Genomic DNA, 19,977 nt, shown 5'->3' on the forward strand with positions numbered 1-19,977 from the left:
CCGTGGAGGTTGACGGTGGAGCGCTTGTTATACCTGGAGTGGTGCTTGGTGGCTTTCTGGTGGTGGTGGCAGTCGTCGAGGCCCCTGGGGTTGTACCCGGAAGGCAGTGTGTATAGTCGCAGCAGAGGAATCTGACCTGGTAGTTCAAACACGTCTTCATCTTCCCGGTCTGCTTTGCGTTCTCGCACTTCAGGCCAAATGTTTTGTTGCACTGCATTATCTGCCCAATCACATCAAGCTCAACATCAGGGTAGTCTTCTGCTCGACACTGGATGTCTTTAGGCTCATCGCAGACCTCTCCCCCCTGCTTTTGGATGTCCTTGATGGTCTCCTTGTCGCCGCTTTCTGGGCTGGAGGATGGCTGGGTGGTGTCGTACCAGATGGTCCAAGAGCATTCAGGCTGGCAGATTGTTGTTTCAGTTCCTATGGAAGTTGTGGGATATGGAGCAGTTGTTCCTCCAGGAGTTGTTGTACTGGGCATAGGTGATGACAGGCCACATGGTGTGTATATGCAGCATAAGAATTTGATCTGGTAATTGTAGCAGATTGGTGGTTTTTGATCTTGGTTATTGCATATCAATCCAGTATTTTTGTTACACTGTATATTTTGGTTAAGGTGTTCTACTTTTATATCTGGGAATCGTTCAGCTCTGCATTCTGCTTCATCTGGATATTTACATAAATTGTGTCCTTTTTGTCTAATATTATCCAGTGTTTCATAATCGCCATTGTTTTCTCCAGGTGTTGGGTAGCTGACATCATACCATTCTGACCATTCACATAATTTATGGACACATGCTGTTGTTCCTGGGGCTGTTGGTTCTGTATTAAAGAACAAGTTTTGTTTAATTTTTTTGTTAAATTTACATATTTTTATAATGTGCTTTTTATTCAGCTTTGTGTATTTATTCCATGTTATGTATTTTTTAGGTACAAATGACAGTTTTTGTTATCTTTATAAGAAAAAGTACTCTAGCTTCCATTAGGTACATTAAGGCCCCATTCACACTCACTAGTAAAGCCATCACAAACGTGTCACTATTATAGTCCGGGTGTATTATCAACGCATTTCTTGGATCAGACATCTCGACAGCCTTCCATTATATCCCACATTTTCCCCATGATTGATTGATAGGCGTCGCTGCTGGACCTTGTTTTCCAACAGTAGCACTCTGGACTTACACAGGCACATCCCCCATGAAGTGTACTATAACGAATGGCAAGATAGGTAACAATGGAAGAGGCTGGATTTCCCATTGGATATAATGGGAGATTAGATTGCCAATTGACTTGCGTGGGCTCCACTGAAACACATTGAAGCACAAAAATGGCTGCAATAAAAATCTGGAATGGATTTTCCCGGAAAGTCAGCGCAAGAGGCTGGCAATCTAACTTTTCTCCTGGCAATCCAGTTCCAGGGCCTGGCAATCTAAACTTTTCCCTGTCAATCCAGTCTCAGAGGGTAGTAATCCACTCAGCCACCCTGCAATCCAGTCCCAGAGGCTGACATTCTGCCCTGTCTTCTTGCAATCCCGTCCCAGAGGGTGGAAACCCACCCTCCCCCCTGGTAATTCAAACCCAGAACACTTGTGCCAGTCCTAGGGGCTGGCAATCTGCCCTTCCCCCAGCAATCCCATTCCTGGATACTTGTAGGTTGTTTTGACTTTCCTGGAAAATCCATTCCAGATTTTTATTGCAGCCGTTTTCGTGCTTCAATGCATTTCAATGGAGCCCATGCAAGTCTATTGGCAATTTTGTCTCCCATTATATCCAATGGGCAATCCAGCCTCTCCCAATGTTTCCTATAGGCAATCTTGTAATTTGTTTTAGTACATCCTCCATGACTCTACTTTTCTCTACCACAGAACTACTTTTCCTGCATGATCGCAACATGTGCAGAAATAACCAGCCAAATTACACACAAGTATTCTCAGTTTTGGGACTGGATTAAAAGACCACTCAGGTGCTCATTTTACCAGGCAGTTGACAGAGTTTTCGATCTCACTTCTGCTCATGTATTGATATTACTTCTGGTTGGGGTTTGGGCAGGAACTGGCTCTGCATTTACAATGACCCAGTTACAGAGTAGTGTTCAAACATGCAAAGGCCACTCTCAAGTCGTCAGGAGTGCTCTTGGTCTGAATTTAAAGCACTATGAAAAAACTCCGGGTCCAAGTTGAGGCAATGTGGGGCCCCGACAAGTCACCCACCATTCCCAGATGCTGATGTTTGGATGCCCACATAAAATTCAACATGCATCCATGCCCATGTCAGGATTTTCTTCACGTCTAATCCTGGCCTATTATATGTTGTTTTTGCTATGAGGATCAAACTGATACCATCTCTACCCTTTTGATGTGTTTCGTATGTTGAGAGGAGTCTTATCTCTTTTCATGCACTTCATTTTCCTCATCTCATAGGTTCCCCTGAAACTGGTAGTTTGGTACAACTTAAAGACAACATATTCATAATCCAATTAATTCAGACAATAGTGAAGCAGCATCTCTGAGGAGAATCTTAAAGAAATTGATGCAGGGTCCCATGGCACAGAGTGTTAAAACTGCAGTACTGCAGTCCTAAGCTCTGCTCACGACCTGTGTTCGATCTCTGGTGGAAGCTGGGTTTTCAGGTAGCCAGCTTGAGGTTGACTCAGCCTTCCATCCTTCCAAGGCCGGTAAAATGAGTACCCAGCTTGCTGGGGGGACAGTGTAGATGACTGGGGAAGGCAATGGCAAACCACCCCGTAAAAAGTCTGCTGTGAAAACACTGTGAAAGCAACGTCACCCCAGAGTTGGAAACGACTGTTACTTGCACAAGGAACCTTTCCTTTCCTTCCAACTTTTCAGTTCTGTTGTGCATTGGTAGTCTGAATTACAACTTCCCACAGAGTGGCTACTGTTCATCTATGATCCCAAAATCATTCTTCTAGCATCTTATCTAATTTAAGTCTTAACCGGAACTGGCCTTTCTGCTGTGAGAGAGTTATGATATTTCTGAATTATATGCAATTTAATGCATTACATTAAGAGAAATTTCAAAATCAAACTATGCAGTTAACTCAGAAGGAAAGGAAAGGTCCCCTGTGCAAGCACCAGTCGTTTCTGACTCTGGGGTGACGTTGCTTTCACAATGTTTTCATGGCAGACTTTTTACGGGGTGGTTTGCCATTGCCTTCCCCAGTCTTTTACACTTCCCCCCAGCAAGCCGGATACTCATTGTACCGACCTTGGAAGGATGGAAGGCTGAGTCAACCTTGGGCCGGCTACCTGAATCCAGCTTCCACCGGAACTGAACTCAGGTCGTGAGCAGAGAGTTCAGACCACAGTACTGCAGTACTGCTGCTTTCCCACTCTGCCCCATGGGGCCGCTTAACTCAGACGATTGACTCATATTAAGTTTCATATTTTTTAATGCTGTATGTTTATTTTTATGTTATTATTTGGTGTTAGCAGTTCCAGCAAGTAGGACACAGACATATTACATAAAGTTCAACCACGACTTGTCATTTTATCCGAACTAATGGACCATGGTTTGTACGTTGCAACTAAATCAAAATCTCAAGGAGTGGTTGGTTTTAAAACCAATTTGGCAAAATGGAGAAACCAACTATTTGTACTATAGCAGTTTACTGCAGAGATATCCTGCTATCCTGTGCATTGCTACTCTGGCTATAAGGCCACTAATACAAACGGCCTGATGTGAATATTGTTGCTCCTAACATAGTTATCAGGTTAAAAAAGGCTCGATAGTGTCTCATCTGGCAGTACACAACTGATGACTCTGAGCATGTTGCTGGGGATGCATAGATTGAGATTTACTTGGCATTGCTCATTCCTGCTTGACTACCTAGGTGACTCTAGACCACCCGCCTTATATATATGTAATATGTTCTACAGAGGTTTGTTAGTTCTGCTGTTTCTGCTGCAACATGCAGGCCTCAGATTCAGTGGGAGCTCACAGGAGCACAGCTTTTGAACCTTTCTGAGAGTTTCACCTCCTTGTCCATTGAATAGTATTGCAGCTGCATAACAATCCCTGGATGAGCTCCACCAACTATTTTTCTACAAAATGACCACTGGCAACATGTATCGTAGATGTTTTATGGTAGTAATTGCATGGTTCTTTAAATGTTTCCTTTAAATTTGACTAGTACTATACAGATTAAATGACTGGTGAAACTTGGGAATTTTTTTCAAACAGCTGGTTGCTTGGTTTATTACAATCCCCTTTTAATTTGGGGAAATGCTGTATAATAGGCACTCATTGGCAGCTTGGTAGAAAAATGGCTCTGGACAATGTTCTGTTCTCTGGCCTGACCTAGCCTTACCCTCACAATGGAGGAAGGGAAGGAAAGAGGGAGGTAGGGAGAAAGCAGCAGCTGGCACCCCTTATGGCTCTGCTGGGCCCAGGTGCATTTGTCTGTATGCCCTGTCATGTCTGCTTGAGTGGCTGCATCCACACACATCTCATCTGATCCAGGAGTCACCTTCCCCAAACCACACATGGCTCACTCAGGCCAGGGTGCTGCCTTCCCCAGACAGTGCACAGCTGGCCTGCAGCAGGACAGTGTGTGTTCCCTGGGCTGTGCATAGCTTTCTTGAGCCTTGCGATGTCTTCCATGGGCCGTGTGCTGGCTATGCACAGTTTGCTCGGGCTGGACACTACCTTTTCCAGGCCACACATAGCCCTTCTAGCCTGATCTGGACCAGGCCAAGTGTTTGTGGGGGGGGGGGGGGCGGGGAGAGAAGGAAGCAGACCATTGGCTCATGGGGAAATTCTCTAATGACCAGTCCACCCATACTGCCAACTGATAAAAACAATGGCTTTATACTACCTGTCAAAGATTACCTATCAAATGGCATGGTCACCTAAAATCATAATTCCCTTGTACTTACTGGGCAACTATAATAATATAATATGACATCCTGGTAGTGTTTTATAGGGTCTCATTTTCTCAAAGCCTAAAGGATAACATCTCATATATTTTAAGATCTTTATATTTTGTTGTCTTATAAATAGATGAAAGGATGTGCATAACATTTCCTTTCTGCTAGAACTCTCTGGACCAGTTCTGAGGAGTGAGTGCTGTTTAGTCCCCTCCCCCCCCTCCATGGACCTTTGGTTAGAAACTTCACCCTTGGTTATTATGCCGAGAGCTGCTCATAAGGCCTTGTAGCATCCAATGTTACACACTTAAGAGGAAGCTGTTTCCTACCAATTTAGTTTGTGCTAATTAGTTTAATAAGAAAACATGACAGCAACAGCATGTGTTAACTTATACCTGAGGATAAATTACAGGTCCCATTGGAATTTCATGATTAGAATGTTATTTGGCCCTTAAGAGAAGTCAACAGGGGACCCAGTCTAGGGCAGGGCTGAAGAACAGGGGAAAAGGGGGTTTAGTTCTTTCTTCCCCACATTGTTTCTCCACAGGAAAACTGAAATTCCCCTCGATGGCTACTTTTAGCCCCAGTCTTCTATCAAGCTTTATAGTAGTGCACTCTCTCTCTCCCTACCCCTCACATTTTTGGGCAAGGAAAGGGCAAGAAGGAGAACAGTTAATCTCTACTCACTGTTTTCAGGACAATATAATACACTGGGAGTTCCAGGCACAGAACTCCAACGACACAGAGCAACTTTCAGAGTGATCTTTTTTCATTTATCTCAATGCGGACGTGAATGTAGCATGGTCAGTATTCTGTAACATGTACAATGTTTATTCATACAAATACCTGCTCCACTTGTAGATGGCATGGTAGTAAATGTAAATGGTGGAAGTGTGGTGGTAAGTCCTATGCATTTGTAGGCATCTCTATGGATTGTTCCATTAACATCACAAGTTGCTGTCATGCACCAACCCAGACCGTCTGTGGTGTTATAAATGACTTCCTTGTAGATATATTCTCTTCCTTCATAATGGCAGTAGCATGCTGAAATTTAGATGAGGAAGAATGGCTTTAGTCCGGCTGGCATCATCCTATAATACAATTCCTCAAGCTGCCAATCACAAATCTCTACCCCTTACCTTCACCATTGAAGTTGCACACTATGCCTTCAGTGGTGCATGTACTGTAAGAAAAAAAAAGCAGACATATGAGAGTGAAGATCCATTAAAAAGTATAAGAATAACTTTATTGAAAAATGGTTTCCTTATCTTGAATATGTGAACTCAATTGCCTCTGCAGAAGAAATATTGCCTCCAGAATTGTTGAACTTTATTGTTCTGTAATTGATTGATCTGTGCTTGTTCTTTTTTTGTAAAACCAAACTTTGGCATAACTTTTGTATAAGCTTTATTTAAGTTCTTGTTTGTAACATATTTTTTATTTTTTTTGTTACAATAAAACTGAAATTTAAAAATGAAAAAAAAAGTACTTAGACAGCCCATGAAAGCTTACGTTCTAAATAAAACTTGGTTGGTCTTAAAAAAATAAAGTGTATCATCGCTTATATTCTGTTTAGTTCCTTTTACAGCTTAATTTCACTGGGATGGATTCTACAGAAGTTGCTTTTCTCTCCCCTCCCCCATAGCCCCTTGAGATCTCTGCAAGCTGATGTTCAGAATCATCAGAGCCCTCTGGATCAAATGCCATGAGGCACAGAGTGGCTATTGTAAAGGAGAATTGGTTGACATTGTGCCCACTTCACTCTTGAGCCAATGTGGCCTCTTGCATCATGGAAACTCTGCCAAAGGCAGAACAAGAAAGGGCAACGTCCTCTGATTTTCTCTGTTCACTCCTGCAGCTGTGACAGTTGTTTACAGAGTTCCTGTGATTCTGAGCTCCAACGTTCTGGAGATCTTGGGAGGCTGCTGGGAAGATGGGAAGCAGTTTTTGCTCCTGATTGGTGGAATGAAATCTACTAAATATAATTCTGTTGAAGTAGATTTCAGCTGAAATGCACTTTTAAAATTGCTAATACCTGTATAGATTAAAATAGTGATGATTTTCTATATTTGGAACACTCCCATACTTACGCTACCTTCCAATATAATGCATACAATAACCTGTCTTGCATCAGTTTCTGAAGCAAGTGTGTTTGTTAACTGCTCTAACTGTTCCTCTTGTGCTTATGTTTTGGTTATACTTAAGTTGATCTTTATTTTGTTCCTTCTAAAATTTTCAATGACACTTCATTATCTGGATAAGCAGTTAAGTAGAAAGGAAGCTAATGAATATGTGTACCCAATAACCATATTTTTAAAACTCAGCCCCAAAACCTCTCTGGAAAGCAAAACAGAAATAGCGATTTACTAAGGATAGGTACTAGGAAAATGACTGTTCTTTGTAAATAAATATAGTTGAAGCATAAATAATGATGTTCACTGAATTTCCAGCAAATGGTTATTTTGGATTGGATCAACCAGATTTTCTGCTGGGAAAAAAAGGCTACTGAAGCAGGATATTTTGGGGGGTGGGGTCACAAGCCCAGGCCCTGCATGCAAAAAAAGCCATGAGGAACCAGGACTGTGGTAAGGAGGGGATCAGGGTAAGACTGAGTGAAAAAGCAGGCTGGATTCAACTCTCAATTTCTGTAAAACAGTCTTCCTATTATATTCTGTAGTCTTGACAATGTAAGAGAATATGTGGTGGTCTCCTGATCTGGAATCATTTGACCATATGTTTCTCTGATCTTGAACCATTCGACCAATTGCTCTGTAATCCCTTGCACATGGTAATTTAAATGAAGGCAATATATCTAATTCATTGTTATTTTCTGAATGCACAGATTCCTCTGTTTAACAGAAGAACTCATTAAAGGTGATGCAGACATTATCTGTCAGCACTGAATGCTTGAGCAACAAGTTATAAAAGAAATGTGGCTACAACTCAGATACAAAAATGTAAGGGAGATTAATTTTACATTAATGTTGGTCTTCAGGTTTTATTGCCTATGTAAAATCAACTTTAAAATATTGCTTTCACCAATTAACGTCTGGCCTAGTGCCATTGTTTTTGTCAATCTGATAACAGCAGGTCAATCTGGAATGAACAGAATGGAAACTGGAAACCACAAACTCTTGCTCTATTAGTTTATCCATTTACTGTATACACATACCATGACTGACATTTGTCTCTTAAGTCAAAGTGTGTTCCTAGTGGATAATAGTTATCCTCAGAATCATAGCAGCCACATTGGTCAACACATTCCATCTCCTCTTCATTGAAATAGGGCTTATTTGCTGGGCAGAATGGGTAGCAGCCTGCAAATTGAAAAAGACACACAAGCAAAGTTGTAAAATAGATTAGTGCCCCAACAGCTGTTCCTTTCATTTCCTCCATATGTAAAAAAAAGTTATGCTCATTAATTTTTTGTGTAAATGATCAGTTTTTTCTTTTTCCGAATGCTTCCAAGTGGGATATTTCTATGCAAAGAAAAAGGGCAATGTTATCATGATTTTATTGGCCCATAATTTAACAAACAACAACCGTAACCAACACATTCAAAAAACTGAGAGCTTGCCTTTAACGCCTGAGTGAGTTGCCACATTATCAGGTTCATGACTAAGATTCTACATTCCTTCAACAACTAATCGTCCAATGTTTCACATTTTAGCTTAGAAACAGGTATTGGAACATATAAGTCGTTTCCCAATACCTCCTACTGGCATGTAATGCAAGCGCTCTGCCATTGAGCTAAGGGGCCTTCCCTGTTGGAACCCAAAGAAAATGAGCTTATGGGAACCAATTATTTCTCATCAGGGAAAATTAAGAACACCAAGGCAATAAAAGATCTTTTACCTTCCATGCCTGGTAACTGATGAAGGCATCTGCCACTGGGGTTTCTACATGTCTTCATGCATGGAGCTCCGCAGGGTTTGTAGTGCCAATCACATTCTCTTTCAGCATTGTAATAGTCACAGAACATAGCTAAGAGGAACCAGGGGAATCAAGTGTTTAGAACCAAATATTCCAGTATGGATTCATAGTACTGCCAATGTCATTTTCATTTTCAGTTATAGTGTAGGTTAATACTCACGGCAAATTGATGGTGTTCTCCAGGATATGCACACACCAAATTCACTACATGCTTGAGCATATGCAGCCACAGCCGTGCAGAAACATTCGCAATCTCCCCCAGTGTCACAGGCACAGGCATCAATCACACAGGCTTCATAGTATTTAGTTGGTTCAACCTATTAAGAAATTTAGAACAGCAGCCATAAAACTTGGAATTTCCTAATTCTATCTGACCAATGACAATGGATGTTATACAAAAATAACATTTCAAATGTTATTTTACTGTATTTGCAACTGCTTAAGGAGGCGTTAAACTTCCTGAAGTCAAATAAAAGATCCTAACTCAATGAATATATATAGACCCAACTTAAATATGTTTGAGCACAGAAGAAGACTCTGCATCTGCTGGTTTCCACAAGTACATTTTTGCTGAATGATCAGGCCTGTTCAATCAGACATTTCCTTAACTGAATTCAGTGTCCAGTTCCTACTCTTTCCCTAGATGGCTGATCAGAACTGACATGAGCTGATGATCTGTTCAGAGATGTGCAGGAAAAACACAAGCATGAACCTGGGTCCAGGATCCACTCCCACCCCCTCACAATTGGGATGCTGCTGAGGCTGCTTTGCGTACAGAAAGTTCCAGGTTAAGTTCCCAGCATTTCCAGTTAAAAGAGTCAGCTATCAGGTGATGTGGTTGCAAGGTCTCAGGTGGAGGTCTTTCACATCATCTGCTCACTAATCTTATTAACTGGAGATGCCAAGGATTGAAATGGGACCTTCTGCATGCCAAGTTGATCTACCACCAAGCCATGGCCCTTCCCCTAAAGATCTTTAACTGACACTCTGGGTGGCTGCTACCAATCTGAGTAGACAATTGTCTGACTCTTTTTAAGGGAGCTGCATTCAATACCCTTTTGTACAGGTTCAAAAAACAACTCAGATCTATAAGCAAAGCAAACAGTGAACTGACAAATTGTTGAATATTTCATCCAGAACTGAATAGCAATGAATTGTAGAGTTATGCATATTTGGGATTTCTTTCAGAAGAGGCAACAAGGCATTTCTTTTTTTCAGTGAGGAATGTACGTAACATGAACAAAAGTCTTCCTGAATTTGACATACATTCTGTTTTTCTATTGCATTTCTGAATGGTTCCCAGAATCCAATGCATGGATTGGGTCCAGCAATCAGTTTGTTCAAGGAGAATGGATTTTTGCTGCATTCCTCTTCTCCTAGGTGTCCCTTCTGACTGAGAAAATTGATCAATGAGGTTGCAGGACTCATGCGGCTCATGCGGATTACTACCTATACAGTTTGGGGGACTGCACTGAGAAAGAGGAAGGAAGGCTGCACTTGCAGAAAAGAAAGGAGGGAACAATTTTCCCACCTTCCCTCTCCTCAGTGCATCCCCCTGATATGCATGGTTTTTAGCCCAAGCAAGCCCTACAACTGTCTGGGTTTTAGAAGGGCTGTTGGGAGAAGGGGAATGCAGCAAAAATCCACATCTCCCAGTGCATTCCATTGCTGGATCTCATGTAATATATCAGAAACAGGATCTACTGGTGAAATCTAAATTCAAATATAAACATTAATCTAGAATGTAACCTGAGATGGACAGTGCAAAAGGCTGTTCATAAGTATTCTATGAACAACCATCATGATGGATGCCATCCCATGGGGTGATACTTGCATACATAATATTTTGCTGAAATCAGAGAAACCTCTTCATTCGTAGCTGTACAGAACTGTAATTAATCTATATGTGTATTAGGTGTGGTGCCTCACTTTCCAAGGGCAGCAAGGATCTTTGAAAGCATTCAAGTCTTCAGGAAAATTCTGCATTGATAATTTGATATACCTGAGAGTGGCAGGCAGCAAAGACTTTACTGGTGATGATACTGCACTGTTTCTGTGACCAGGATTTTCTGTAGGGGTTCTTAGAGCAAGGATCCTTTGTGCATTTGGCATCAGGACATGTGGGAGACACCTTCCAACTGTTTCCAAACTCCAAAACATCACCTACTACAGATTGACTCCGGGTTGTAAAGTCATTAATTCCATTGCCATCGTAGTTCCCACATAAGCCACAGACTTGACCCTGCAGAGAGGATCAGACAAAACAATACTAAGTGATGGATAATTGGATGAGCTTCCTTGTTTTATGACTGACTTCTCCCATACTGTTAATCAGCAGACTGCTAACTCTAAAGATCTTTTACCACAGGACACGAGTTCATTTTTTTCTTCTCTTCAGCAGAGAGAACACTAGCCTTGTGTGCCTAGAGATTGATTTTTGTTTTACTCCAGTGAAGATTGCTTTAAATTTTGAATGACAGCAAAAAGTGGAATTTTTGTATTGCATTTCAAATCTGAGAAGTTTAGAATAATCAGTAACTTAATAGGTCATTGCTACCTCTTTATACACCCTATTTCTTTTCCATCTAGTATTGTGTTGATAAACAGTGGACAGAAATTGATTTAGCATACTAATAAACTTGTACTGAAAATATATTTCAGGCTAAGCACATTTACATACAAGTAAAATCAGAGCCACTAAAGTCAGTGAGCTTTACTTCCAAGTAATGTACTTTTAAAATGAAAATGTAAAAGAGACATACTTGTACTTGTGACAATAGGTAGCATATGCCTAATTTGTAAAAGGCTTTTCACCTTGAAATCAGGGCTAATTTTGATAAATATGCTTGTTTTCTTGTCCCATAAGAGGATCATCCCATTGATGGTCTCAATAACCAAGTAGATGCCCATGGAGCGGATTCTGTATGGCAGTTCACCACCACCACCACCTCTGGTTACTACTTTAGACTGCTCCTCACTGAGTATTAGTTCATAGTTCTGGGGGAGCAACAAAAAGAATGGGAAATAATTACAATTTTTCATAAAGAAATCTTGAGATTTTAACCATATATATTTTGTTTAGCTAGCATGAGTTGACAAAAATTTTGATGCATATTTATTTAAGGAGAAACAAAGTATTCCTGTCATGCTTTATATGAAAATCACTTAGCAACTAATGGTAATAACGTCTACAAGTGCCAAAATACACCTATCTATAACTTTCCCTTGCAACCCTTACTGCTGCTACTGTTTCATAAAAGCACCAGCAATGAGACTCACTTCTAAGAAGACTTTAATAGATTTTGAGCAAGTGGTTCCAGTTGAGCCACAAGGAATGTTTTCGGTGATGACTCGGAATGTCCCTGGGGTTGAGCTGTTCTGTCCACAGTGATCCTAAGCAGGTGGATAAAAGGATGAAATAAATTATTTCTCTGCATTGAAGACACAGGTTATTTCTACATTAATAATTCCAAGACAATTATTTGATACCTGAACCAGAGTGTATTCACATTGTCCATTGAAATTGTATCGCTTGTCATCAAACGTGATGTAATGCCCATCTCCATAAACGGCACAGGTACCTAGGCACTTGTTCTTGGTGCATTTCCACATCCTGTTCTGACATATGCTAAAAATATGCAGGAAAAATAGCATTGTTGTTAACCGGTTTTGGGGCTAGCAGCCCTTGAACCTCAACAATTTTACTAGGCAGAGACTTCTTTGCTCAAAAATCCAAGGTTTATTTGTACATTTGCAAATGGGAGAGAAAGAGATATCAGGCTCTCTCTCTCTCTGTCTTCTCAGCATAAGCTGCTGTTTTTAAAAGCATTTCCCCCTTCCCCTTTTCCTGCTCCTGTGACCAAACCGGCCAGCAGGATTCACAATCTAGAGCTACTCCCGAGCGCAACGCAACAGCATTCCCCCCCCCCCCTTCCTTACATGACAGCACAGACAGGTACTGAGCACATTACCTCATTTTGCTTAATTGGCTAGGGCCTCTTCTGCCCAGCTAGATAGATAACGCTTCCCACCCTAGCAAACTCTCCCTTGCATAAACTTTTCACCTTTGCAGTTGCCCAGGCAATGGTTTAAGAAGAAGCACATCTCCCCCTACCAGAGCCAAACTCCCTGTTAGCAGTACAAAGCAAAAGTTCTAACATATATCAATAATATGTGTAATATATATATATGCATTTGGGACTTTTCTGAATGAGCCAGACCTTTGGCCTTAATTATTCCAACATTGTGAAGTGACTCTTTTGCTTGTGGGAGAAAGGGTAAGGGGAAGAGTGGTTTGTGTGAAGAAAACAAACATTAATGTGCACAGGTTCCCACATTTGAATGTCATGGTGAATAAGAATGTGATTAAAGGATTTTGAAACTGAAATTGAAAGCCTTTGATTGTACTCTGTGTAAGGGGAGTACAGAGTACGCAAGTGTGGTAACAAGCCAGGTTTGTGCCCATCACAAACAAACCTTTGTTTTGTTTGGGAAGTCTGAAAGACACCCTAGGGAACAGCCAGGGAAACCACAAATGAGACATTTATGAAAAGTCACAAAACCAGAGATATATAATTAAATCATATGGTTTCTTAAATATACATTTTTGGCCACTACAGCATATTGCAGATTCAGGGCCCATATACCGTAAAAGAGCTAAAAGCCAAATATCTCTGAAAAATACTTTTCTGACGTACCCTGAAATGATAAGGCCATTTTACATATTGTATGGCAGAAATTGGAATTAACGATTATATATATGTACTCTCAGCAGAGAACAGTTGCCAATCATGACTGTCTGATGAGGATAAAAGGTAAAGGTAGTCCCCCTGTGCAAGCACCAGTCGTTTTCGACTCTGGGGTGATGTTGCTTTCACAATGTTTTCATGGCAGATACCTGTATGATATATACACGCTTGTATCCACATTATATGTGTAAGTGTCTACTGAAAAAGATTAACTGTACACTTACAATGTAATATGTTAAACAGTCTCCATGCCATCCCATAGTTCAACTAGATAATCTTTCTTCATAATGCTGGCCATCTTTGCAATGGGTAAGGTGAAAGCAACAAGAGGCACACTTAGTCTTTATCAAATACTTACCATGTGTTACAGTCAACTTTGATCTTTTCTCCTGGATTATAAGTGGCATCATTGTGAATACATGGACACTCTTCCATAGCAATGCAGTTACCTTTGCCATCTGACACTAGGCCAGCAGGGCACATGCAGCCAGACATACACTGTGTGCTGTACTATAAAAGACAAGAAGAACACAGAAGAGAATGACACCAATAGTCCTAGAATCTGCTTCTTTCTCTAGTTAAAACACGGCTGTGCATTGGGAGAATTCAGCAGAATGAAAACTTTGCTTCTGAGTGAATTATCACTTGATGCAGCACTTCAGTGCATATTCAGGAACTCCAGTTCATTTACAGGAATCCAGTGCATGCACAGCGTTCTGAACAAAGAAAGACTGGACCAGTGACTGCAGTGCAAGTATGTGCAAGTGTTCCTTAATATTGAAGTGAATGGAACAACTCAGTATAAACCAGTGCTAGCTCAACAGATTGACTGCTTATTCATGTAGCACACTTAAGGATCAATTGTAAGCAGGTCAACTCAAACATAAGTCCTGTTTTATTCAACAGGGCTTAATTTCAGAACCATGTTCCTAGGATTGCAATTTTTCAGTACTATCCAGTGCACATTTGCTCTGAAGTTAATCCAATGTTGTGTGGGATTACTGTCAGGTGTGCACACGATTGCAATGCTAATCAATAATTAGAAAGCAATCCATATGGCACCAGCTTCCAGACCTCAAAATAACAAAAATGTATATTTTGATGTACTTATCCTCTGTATTAGGTATCAGCAAACATCCTGATTCATATATGGCGATCTTAAGAACACTTTCATGAAAGAATACCTTCAAACAGACCTTAGTAGGACAGCTTTCTTAACCAGCTGTTTATGTCCTCAAACTATTGTTAGGCAAATTGATAGGCAAGCTCCAAAGGGCTAGTTTAGACATATCAAAGAGTTTAGGTATGCCCAGAAGGATTTTTGGCTTGGTCTTTGAATAGCTCTCCTGTTAAATTCTGCTTCTGAAATTCCACCTACCCTCAATTTCAAAAGTAGTTTCCTAGGTGGCGGGGGGGGGGGGGGCAAAGGAGGGGGCGGTGACTGTTTGAAAAAACCTATGTACATATAACTGGCATTCCACAGCCAACAGAACAACATATGATGTTTTTCAGTCACTACATAAGTGAGTTTACATGGTCAGTCCATTCTAATGCTGGACATTTCCTTTACTTCTGCTTTGTTAGTGGGCACTAAAGGGAACATATTTTCCATTTTAAAAAGGAGAGAGATACAATTAAATGCTAGTTGCAAAACAGGCAATGAACAGTTGTGCTCTGTAGTGTGTTCTGAGAAATTGTTGCATACAGAAAAAGAACTGACTTCTCCAGCCTGGAATCAATGTGTTATTTAAAAAAGATTAGTAGGGCTTGCATTTCCCTTTGGTTAAACATACTACCTGTGTGAATCAAAATCCTTTCATCCTATAGCTTAGATCCCTCAAAGATTTTCCACAGGTGGAAAGATTTGTACTTATGTCAATTTATTATTATATTATATCAATTTATATATTAAAACACATCTGTACAACATTATTAAACAATTTTAAAAGGTAAAGGTAGTCCCCTGTGCAAGCACCAGTCATTTCTGACTCTGGGGTGATGTCGCATCACAACGTTTTCACTGCAGACTTTTTACAGTCATCTAACGTTTTACCCCCAGCAAGCTGGGTACTCATTTTACCAACCTCGGAAGGATGGAAGGCTGAGTCAACCTTGAGCCGGCTACCTGAACCTAGCTTCTGCTGAGATTGAACTCAGTTTGTGAGCAGAGCTTGGACTGCAGTACTGCAGCTTACCACTCTGCACCAAGGGGCTTCTTAATAAATAATTAAAACAGTTTAAAACCACACGTTTTAAAAACAGGTGGCGCTATTGGTTTATGTGCATAGTTCTAAGCTGGCGCCACTGGGTCTCTCATAAAGAGTAGTTACTTAGTAATTTTCTCCCTTTCTTGACGCAGCCTACCCCCCATCCCCCATCTTGTTCCTGAGATTCCCTAGGAACAGGATTTGGGGGAGGGGGCGGCATTTCAAGCAGCTGCAGGTATAAGAAGGCAAGAAAGGTGCACTCTGACCGTGGAAATCCTTTGGGGGATCTAAGCCTATATCTTTATGAACTCAAATTAAATATTGTCATTATGTAGCATTTACAGTTTTATAGTGCTCATTTCTCACAAAAATCTTAGAATCCTTACACAAATCCTGTAAGATAGAGCAGCAGTATTATATTACATGCAGATGAGAAATAGCTGAGGTTAAGAAAAGAGTAGGTTTTTAAATTAGTTAATGGCAGCAATGATTCACAGCCTAGCAATTACGTTGCACTAGCTGCTGCATACTTACACACTGCATATCTAGTGTCTGACAGCTCTTCTGACATTCAGCTCCAGTGCTCCCTGTGGTGGCATTTTTGCAGTCAAAGTAGACCATGGGAGCAGTACACACTAGCATAGAAACAGAGAGAGAGTGGAATAGATGTAAGTACAGGCAGGGATGCCAGAGAGCGTGAGAATGAGGAGAAGGAGTTTGAGCTGTGATGTGGTTTCTTGAACCATTCTTAACAGGGTGCTATGAAGTCGATGCCAATTTGCATCTTTTCTTATATATGGCCAGGGCTTGTTTTTTTGGGGGGAGCAGGAATGCACAGGAACGCAGTTTCGGCTGGCTTGGCATCAGGGGGTGTGGCCTAATATGCAAATGAGTTCCTGCTGGGCCTTTTCTACAAATTATAGCTGTATATGGCCTTCTAGTGTCAATACAATAATTTTGCTACTTGTGTGGGGGAGAGTTGTCTACCCTGCCTGCAAATGCATATTTGAAGAAATAACAATTTGTAGCCAAATCATATGCTTCTTTACTCAAACTAAGTTCCGCTTTGTTCAATGGCTTACAGATAACTAAGCACAAGTTTAAAGCATTAGTATTAACCACCCCACAGGTTCTACTGACATTCTTGTATCCTTCAAGTTCATTTTGTTGTAGCCATGACTGAACTTGCTCAAAGCAAAACAACACCTGGATAGTAAATGCAGGGTCTCCCCCCATTACTTACCTAGGTTCTCATCTCCAATGCAGTTCAGCTTTCCTTGAGCACAAGTGCTATATACATAAAGACAAACATATGGAATTTATATCACTTAAAAATTGACTAGATTGACTTCCTGTGCGTCAGAACACTGGGCCTTTAAATTGCATCTCCATAATATCATCTTGAAAATCAGAACAAAGAGCCCAGTAACCAGGGGTATTTTATGTAACTCAGGCAAAAAGTTAGGAATAATTAGTGTGAAAATTCAACTGTGCTTGCCATTGACATTTAAGTCATTTCAAAATCATGTTACTTTACTTATTTAGGCACTTTAGTTTCTACAGTTAAGGAAAATGGTAAATACAGTCACCTAGATATATGTGAATTAAATGGAAATGTGAAAGACAGTGACAGTCAAAAGGTACCTATTGAGATAATAATAAAATTTAGGCTAAAAATCTGAATCTTCTTACCAGACAACACCGCCTTCATGGAGAACTTCATTAGGTAGTATAGCTGTTCCTCGGTAATAGCAGGGACAACTATTGGCAGGCACACATTTTCCACTGTCATCCATGTAGGTTCCATTTGTACATTTACATCCATCAAGTGGGACAAATCTGATGTTACAGGTAACATCTGGTTCACTTAGGGATCTACAGGTAGGTTGGCAGGAATTGATGGAATAGCTGTAACTCAGGGATTTGGGGCATGAAGTCATGTATTTAGCTTGAAGGAGGAAAACAAAAGAAAATGGCATCAGCGGTTTGTTAATTAGGTAAAAACCCCATCATGGGTTGGCTCAAAATTTCCATTCTGATAGCAGGGGAGCTTTCCTGGATGCAGGTAGCCTTCTGCTGTCCAAATGCCTCATATGCTGCTGGAAAGTTCCTTCCACCAGCTCAAGGCTCCAGTCAAAAGAATAAAATCTTTGGATCCAGCCCACAGGGGATATAAACATGAAAACAATTAAGCAAAATATAGTACAACATTTAATTTTCTCATTTTTTTTTATGACACGGGGGATTAGAAACTGGTAGAGTTCATTGGCAAGAAAGTTATTTCATTTCATTTCTGGAATGGTTGCTCAGATCACTTACAACAAACATCAGTCCTCCATCCAGGAAGTTCAACTCCTTTGGCTGCACAGGCTCTGACATAGGCAGAGAGGGCAGCACACATGCAGTCCTCGCTTCTCTCACAGTTGCAGGTGTCAAACATGCAGTTCTAGGAAACGGCAAAGAACAATTATTAAAATTTATCCAGCTATGTATTCAAAACCATTTCCTTTTAAGCTTTTTCTAGCTTGTCTCAGTTTCTTCACTAATAATAATAATAATAATAAAATTTTATTTATATCCCGCCCTCCCCGCCTAGGCAGGCTCAGGGCAGCTAACAACATATTCATACAATAGTTATACAAAAACTTTAAAACCAACATTATCTTAAAACCATTCTAAGTCACATTTAACGTAATTTAACATAATTTAACAGTGACAGTGGTATTCCTGGTGCTATTCTGTCAGCATAATGGCGAAGATCACTGAGGCAGAAGTCACTTAGGCGGATCCATCAGTTCAGCGATCCTTACTCAGCAGTCCGCAAAGGCCAACCTAAAAAGGATGGTCTTGCAGGCCCTGAGGAATTGGTCAAGACTCCGCAGGGCCTGCACCTCTTCTGGGAGCTGGTTCCATAGGCGTGGAGCTGCAATGGAGAAGGCCCGTGTGCGGGTGTTCTGCAATTTCGCCTCCTTTGGCCCGGGGATAGTCAGCTTGTTCTTCCCTGCTGACCTCAGTGCTCTCTGGGGCTTGTATGGGGAAAGACAGTCCCTCAGGTAGGCAGGTCCTCGACCATATAGGGCTTTAAAGGTAATAACCAGCACTTCATAGTGAACCCGGTATGTAACTGGCAGCCAGTGCAGTTCGCGCAGCCCTGGTTGTATGTGCTCCCACTTCGGGAGTCCTAGTAGCAGCCTAGCCGCCACGTTCTGCACCAGCTGCAGCTTCCGGGTTCAACACAGAGGCAGCCCCATGTAATGGGATTTCATTTTCAGACTACATTATTCACCAATCAGAGAGCTTACACATGGATTTCAAGCAGCACACCATCCAAGTAGCTTAAAGGGCCAGGACAGTGTGTTTGGCTTCAGCCCATGTCGGAGACATAACTGTTGCTGGTTCATATTTGTTACCAAAGTACCTTGTAAGAAGCAGCTGGATTTACTGAAGGATGGCATTTGGCAAAAGGGCCTTCAGAGTCAGTCAGTAATCCACACCAGTGATGGGCATATTTTTCTAAAAAGAGAAGAAACGGATGCATATCACTTTGACCATTGCTTTAGGTGCACGGGGCTGCATTTAGCACAACTTGTATCTCCTGTCACATCTCTGAAATTATGGGTTGTATTCAGATTTATGTGAATAGAAGAATATGTGGATCTTTCTTACCTTCCCCTAGCAGCCCCCCCACCCCACTCATGATCATGTGTTCATCAAATCTTCTGTTGGTGGCTCAGGGGCCATAGAAAGAAAAGTGCACTGTAGCATAGAAGGCAGGAGTGAGGAAGCAGAATTGAGTGAAATTATCTCCTTTTTGCCTTGAGTCAAGCCTATACGAAAAGCAAGGAGGCCAATTTCACCCAGGTACCCCTTCTTCTTCAGCCTTCAGAGCCATGGTGCATTCTGTTTACAAGGGTTCCTTTGATTCTCTGGACAGGTTTTTTGGGGCACAAATGAGGCCATTGGAGGGAAGGTGAAAGAGGGAAAGATCTCCTTCCATTCATATGGCTATCACCTTGTTGTTATTACAATAATGCTTGTTTGACAGTGCAATATTTGCTAAAGCTGCCCAAGCCATGTATCAAGAAGCGAATTATCCAAGATCTTGGAGATATACATGCTACACATATACTAATATATTAGTATATATACTAATATATACTAATATATTACAGGGTCATGCAGTTCCATACAATGTTGACAATT

At 41.1% G+C, this 19,977-nt stretch overlaps 1 protein-coding gene across 1 annotated transcript in view; it reads right to left on the minus strand.

Moving 5' to 3' along the window:
* Positions 1-19,977, minus strand: part of LOC132589218 (mucin-5B-like) — an 89,122-nt gene that overhangs the window by 46,241 nt on the left and 22,904 nt on the right. Inside the window, exons 15-31 of the mRNA XM_060261904.1 lie at positions 19,193-19,287; positions 18,094-18,220; positions 17,467-17,722; positions 17,018-17,064; positions 16,528-16,533; positions 16,309-16,409; positions 13,926-14,077; positions 12,309-12,447; positions 12,099-12,212; positions 11,634-11,816; positions 10,822-11,061; positions 8,980-9,136; positions 8,742-8,870; positions 8,059-8,203; positions 6,026-6,069; positions 5,733-5,930; positions 406-822 (exon numbers count right to left, since the gene is read on the minus strand). Of these exons, the coding sequence (XP_060117887.1) occupies positions 406-822; positions 5,733-5,930; positions 6,026-6,069; positions 8,059-8,203; positions 8,742-8,870; positions 8,980-9,136; positions 10,822-11,061; positions 11,634-11,816; positions 12,099-12,212; positions 12,309-12,447; positions 13,926-14,077; positions 16,309-16,409; positions 16,528-16,533; positions 17,018-17,064; positions 17,467-17,722; positions 18,094-18,220; positions 19,193-19,287 (2,550 nt within the window). The remainder of the gene's footprint in view (positions 1-405; positions 823-5,732; positions 5,931-6,025; positions 6,070-8,058; positions 8,204-8,741; positions 8,871-8,979; positions 9,137-10,821; positions 11,062-11,633; positions 11,817-12,098; positions 12,213-12,308; positions 12,448-13,925; positions 14,078-16,308; positions 16,410-16,527; positions 16,534-17,017; positions 17,065-17,466; positions 17,723-18,093; positions 18,221-19,192; positions 19,288-19,977) is intronic.

The sequence above is a fragment of the Heteronotia binoei genome, chromosome 21 (assembly GCF_032191835.1).
Source record: "Heteronotia binoei isolate CCM8104 ecotype False Entrance Well chromosome 21, APGP_CSIRO_Hbin_v1, whole genome shotgun sequence".
Classification (NCBI taxonomy): Eukaryota; Metazoa; Chordata; class Lepidosauria; order Squamata; family Gekkonidae; genus Heteronotia; species Heteronotia binoei.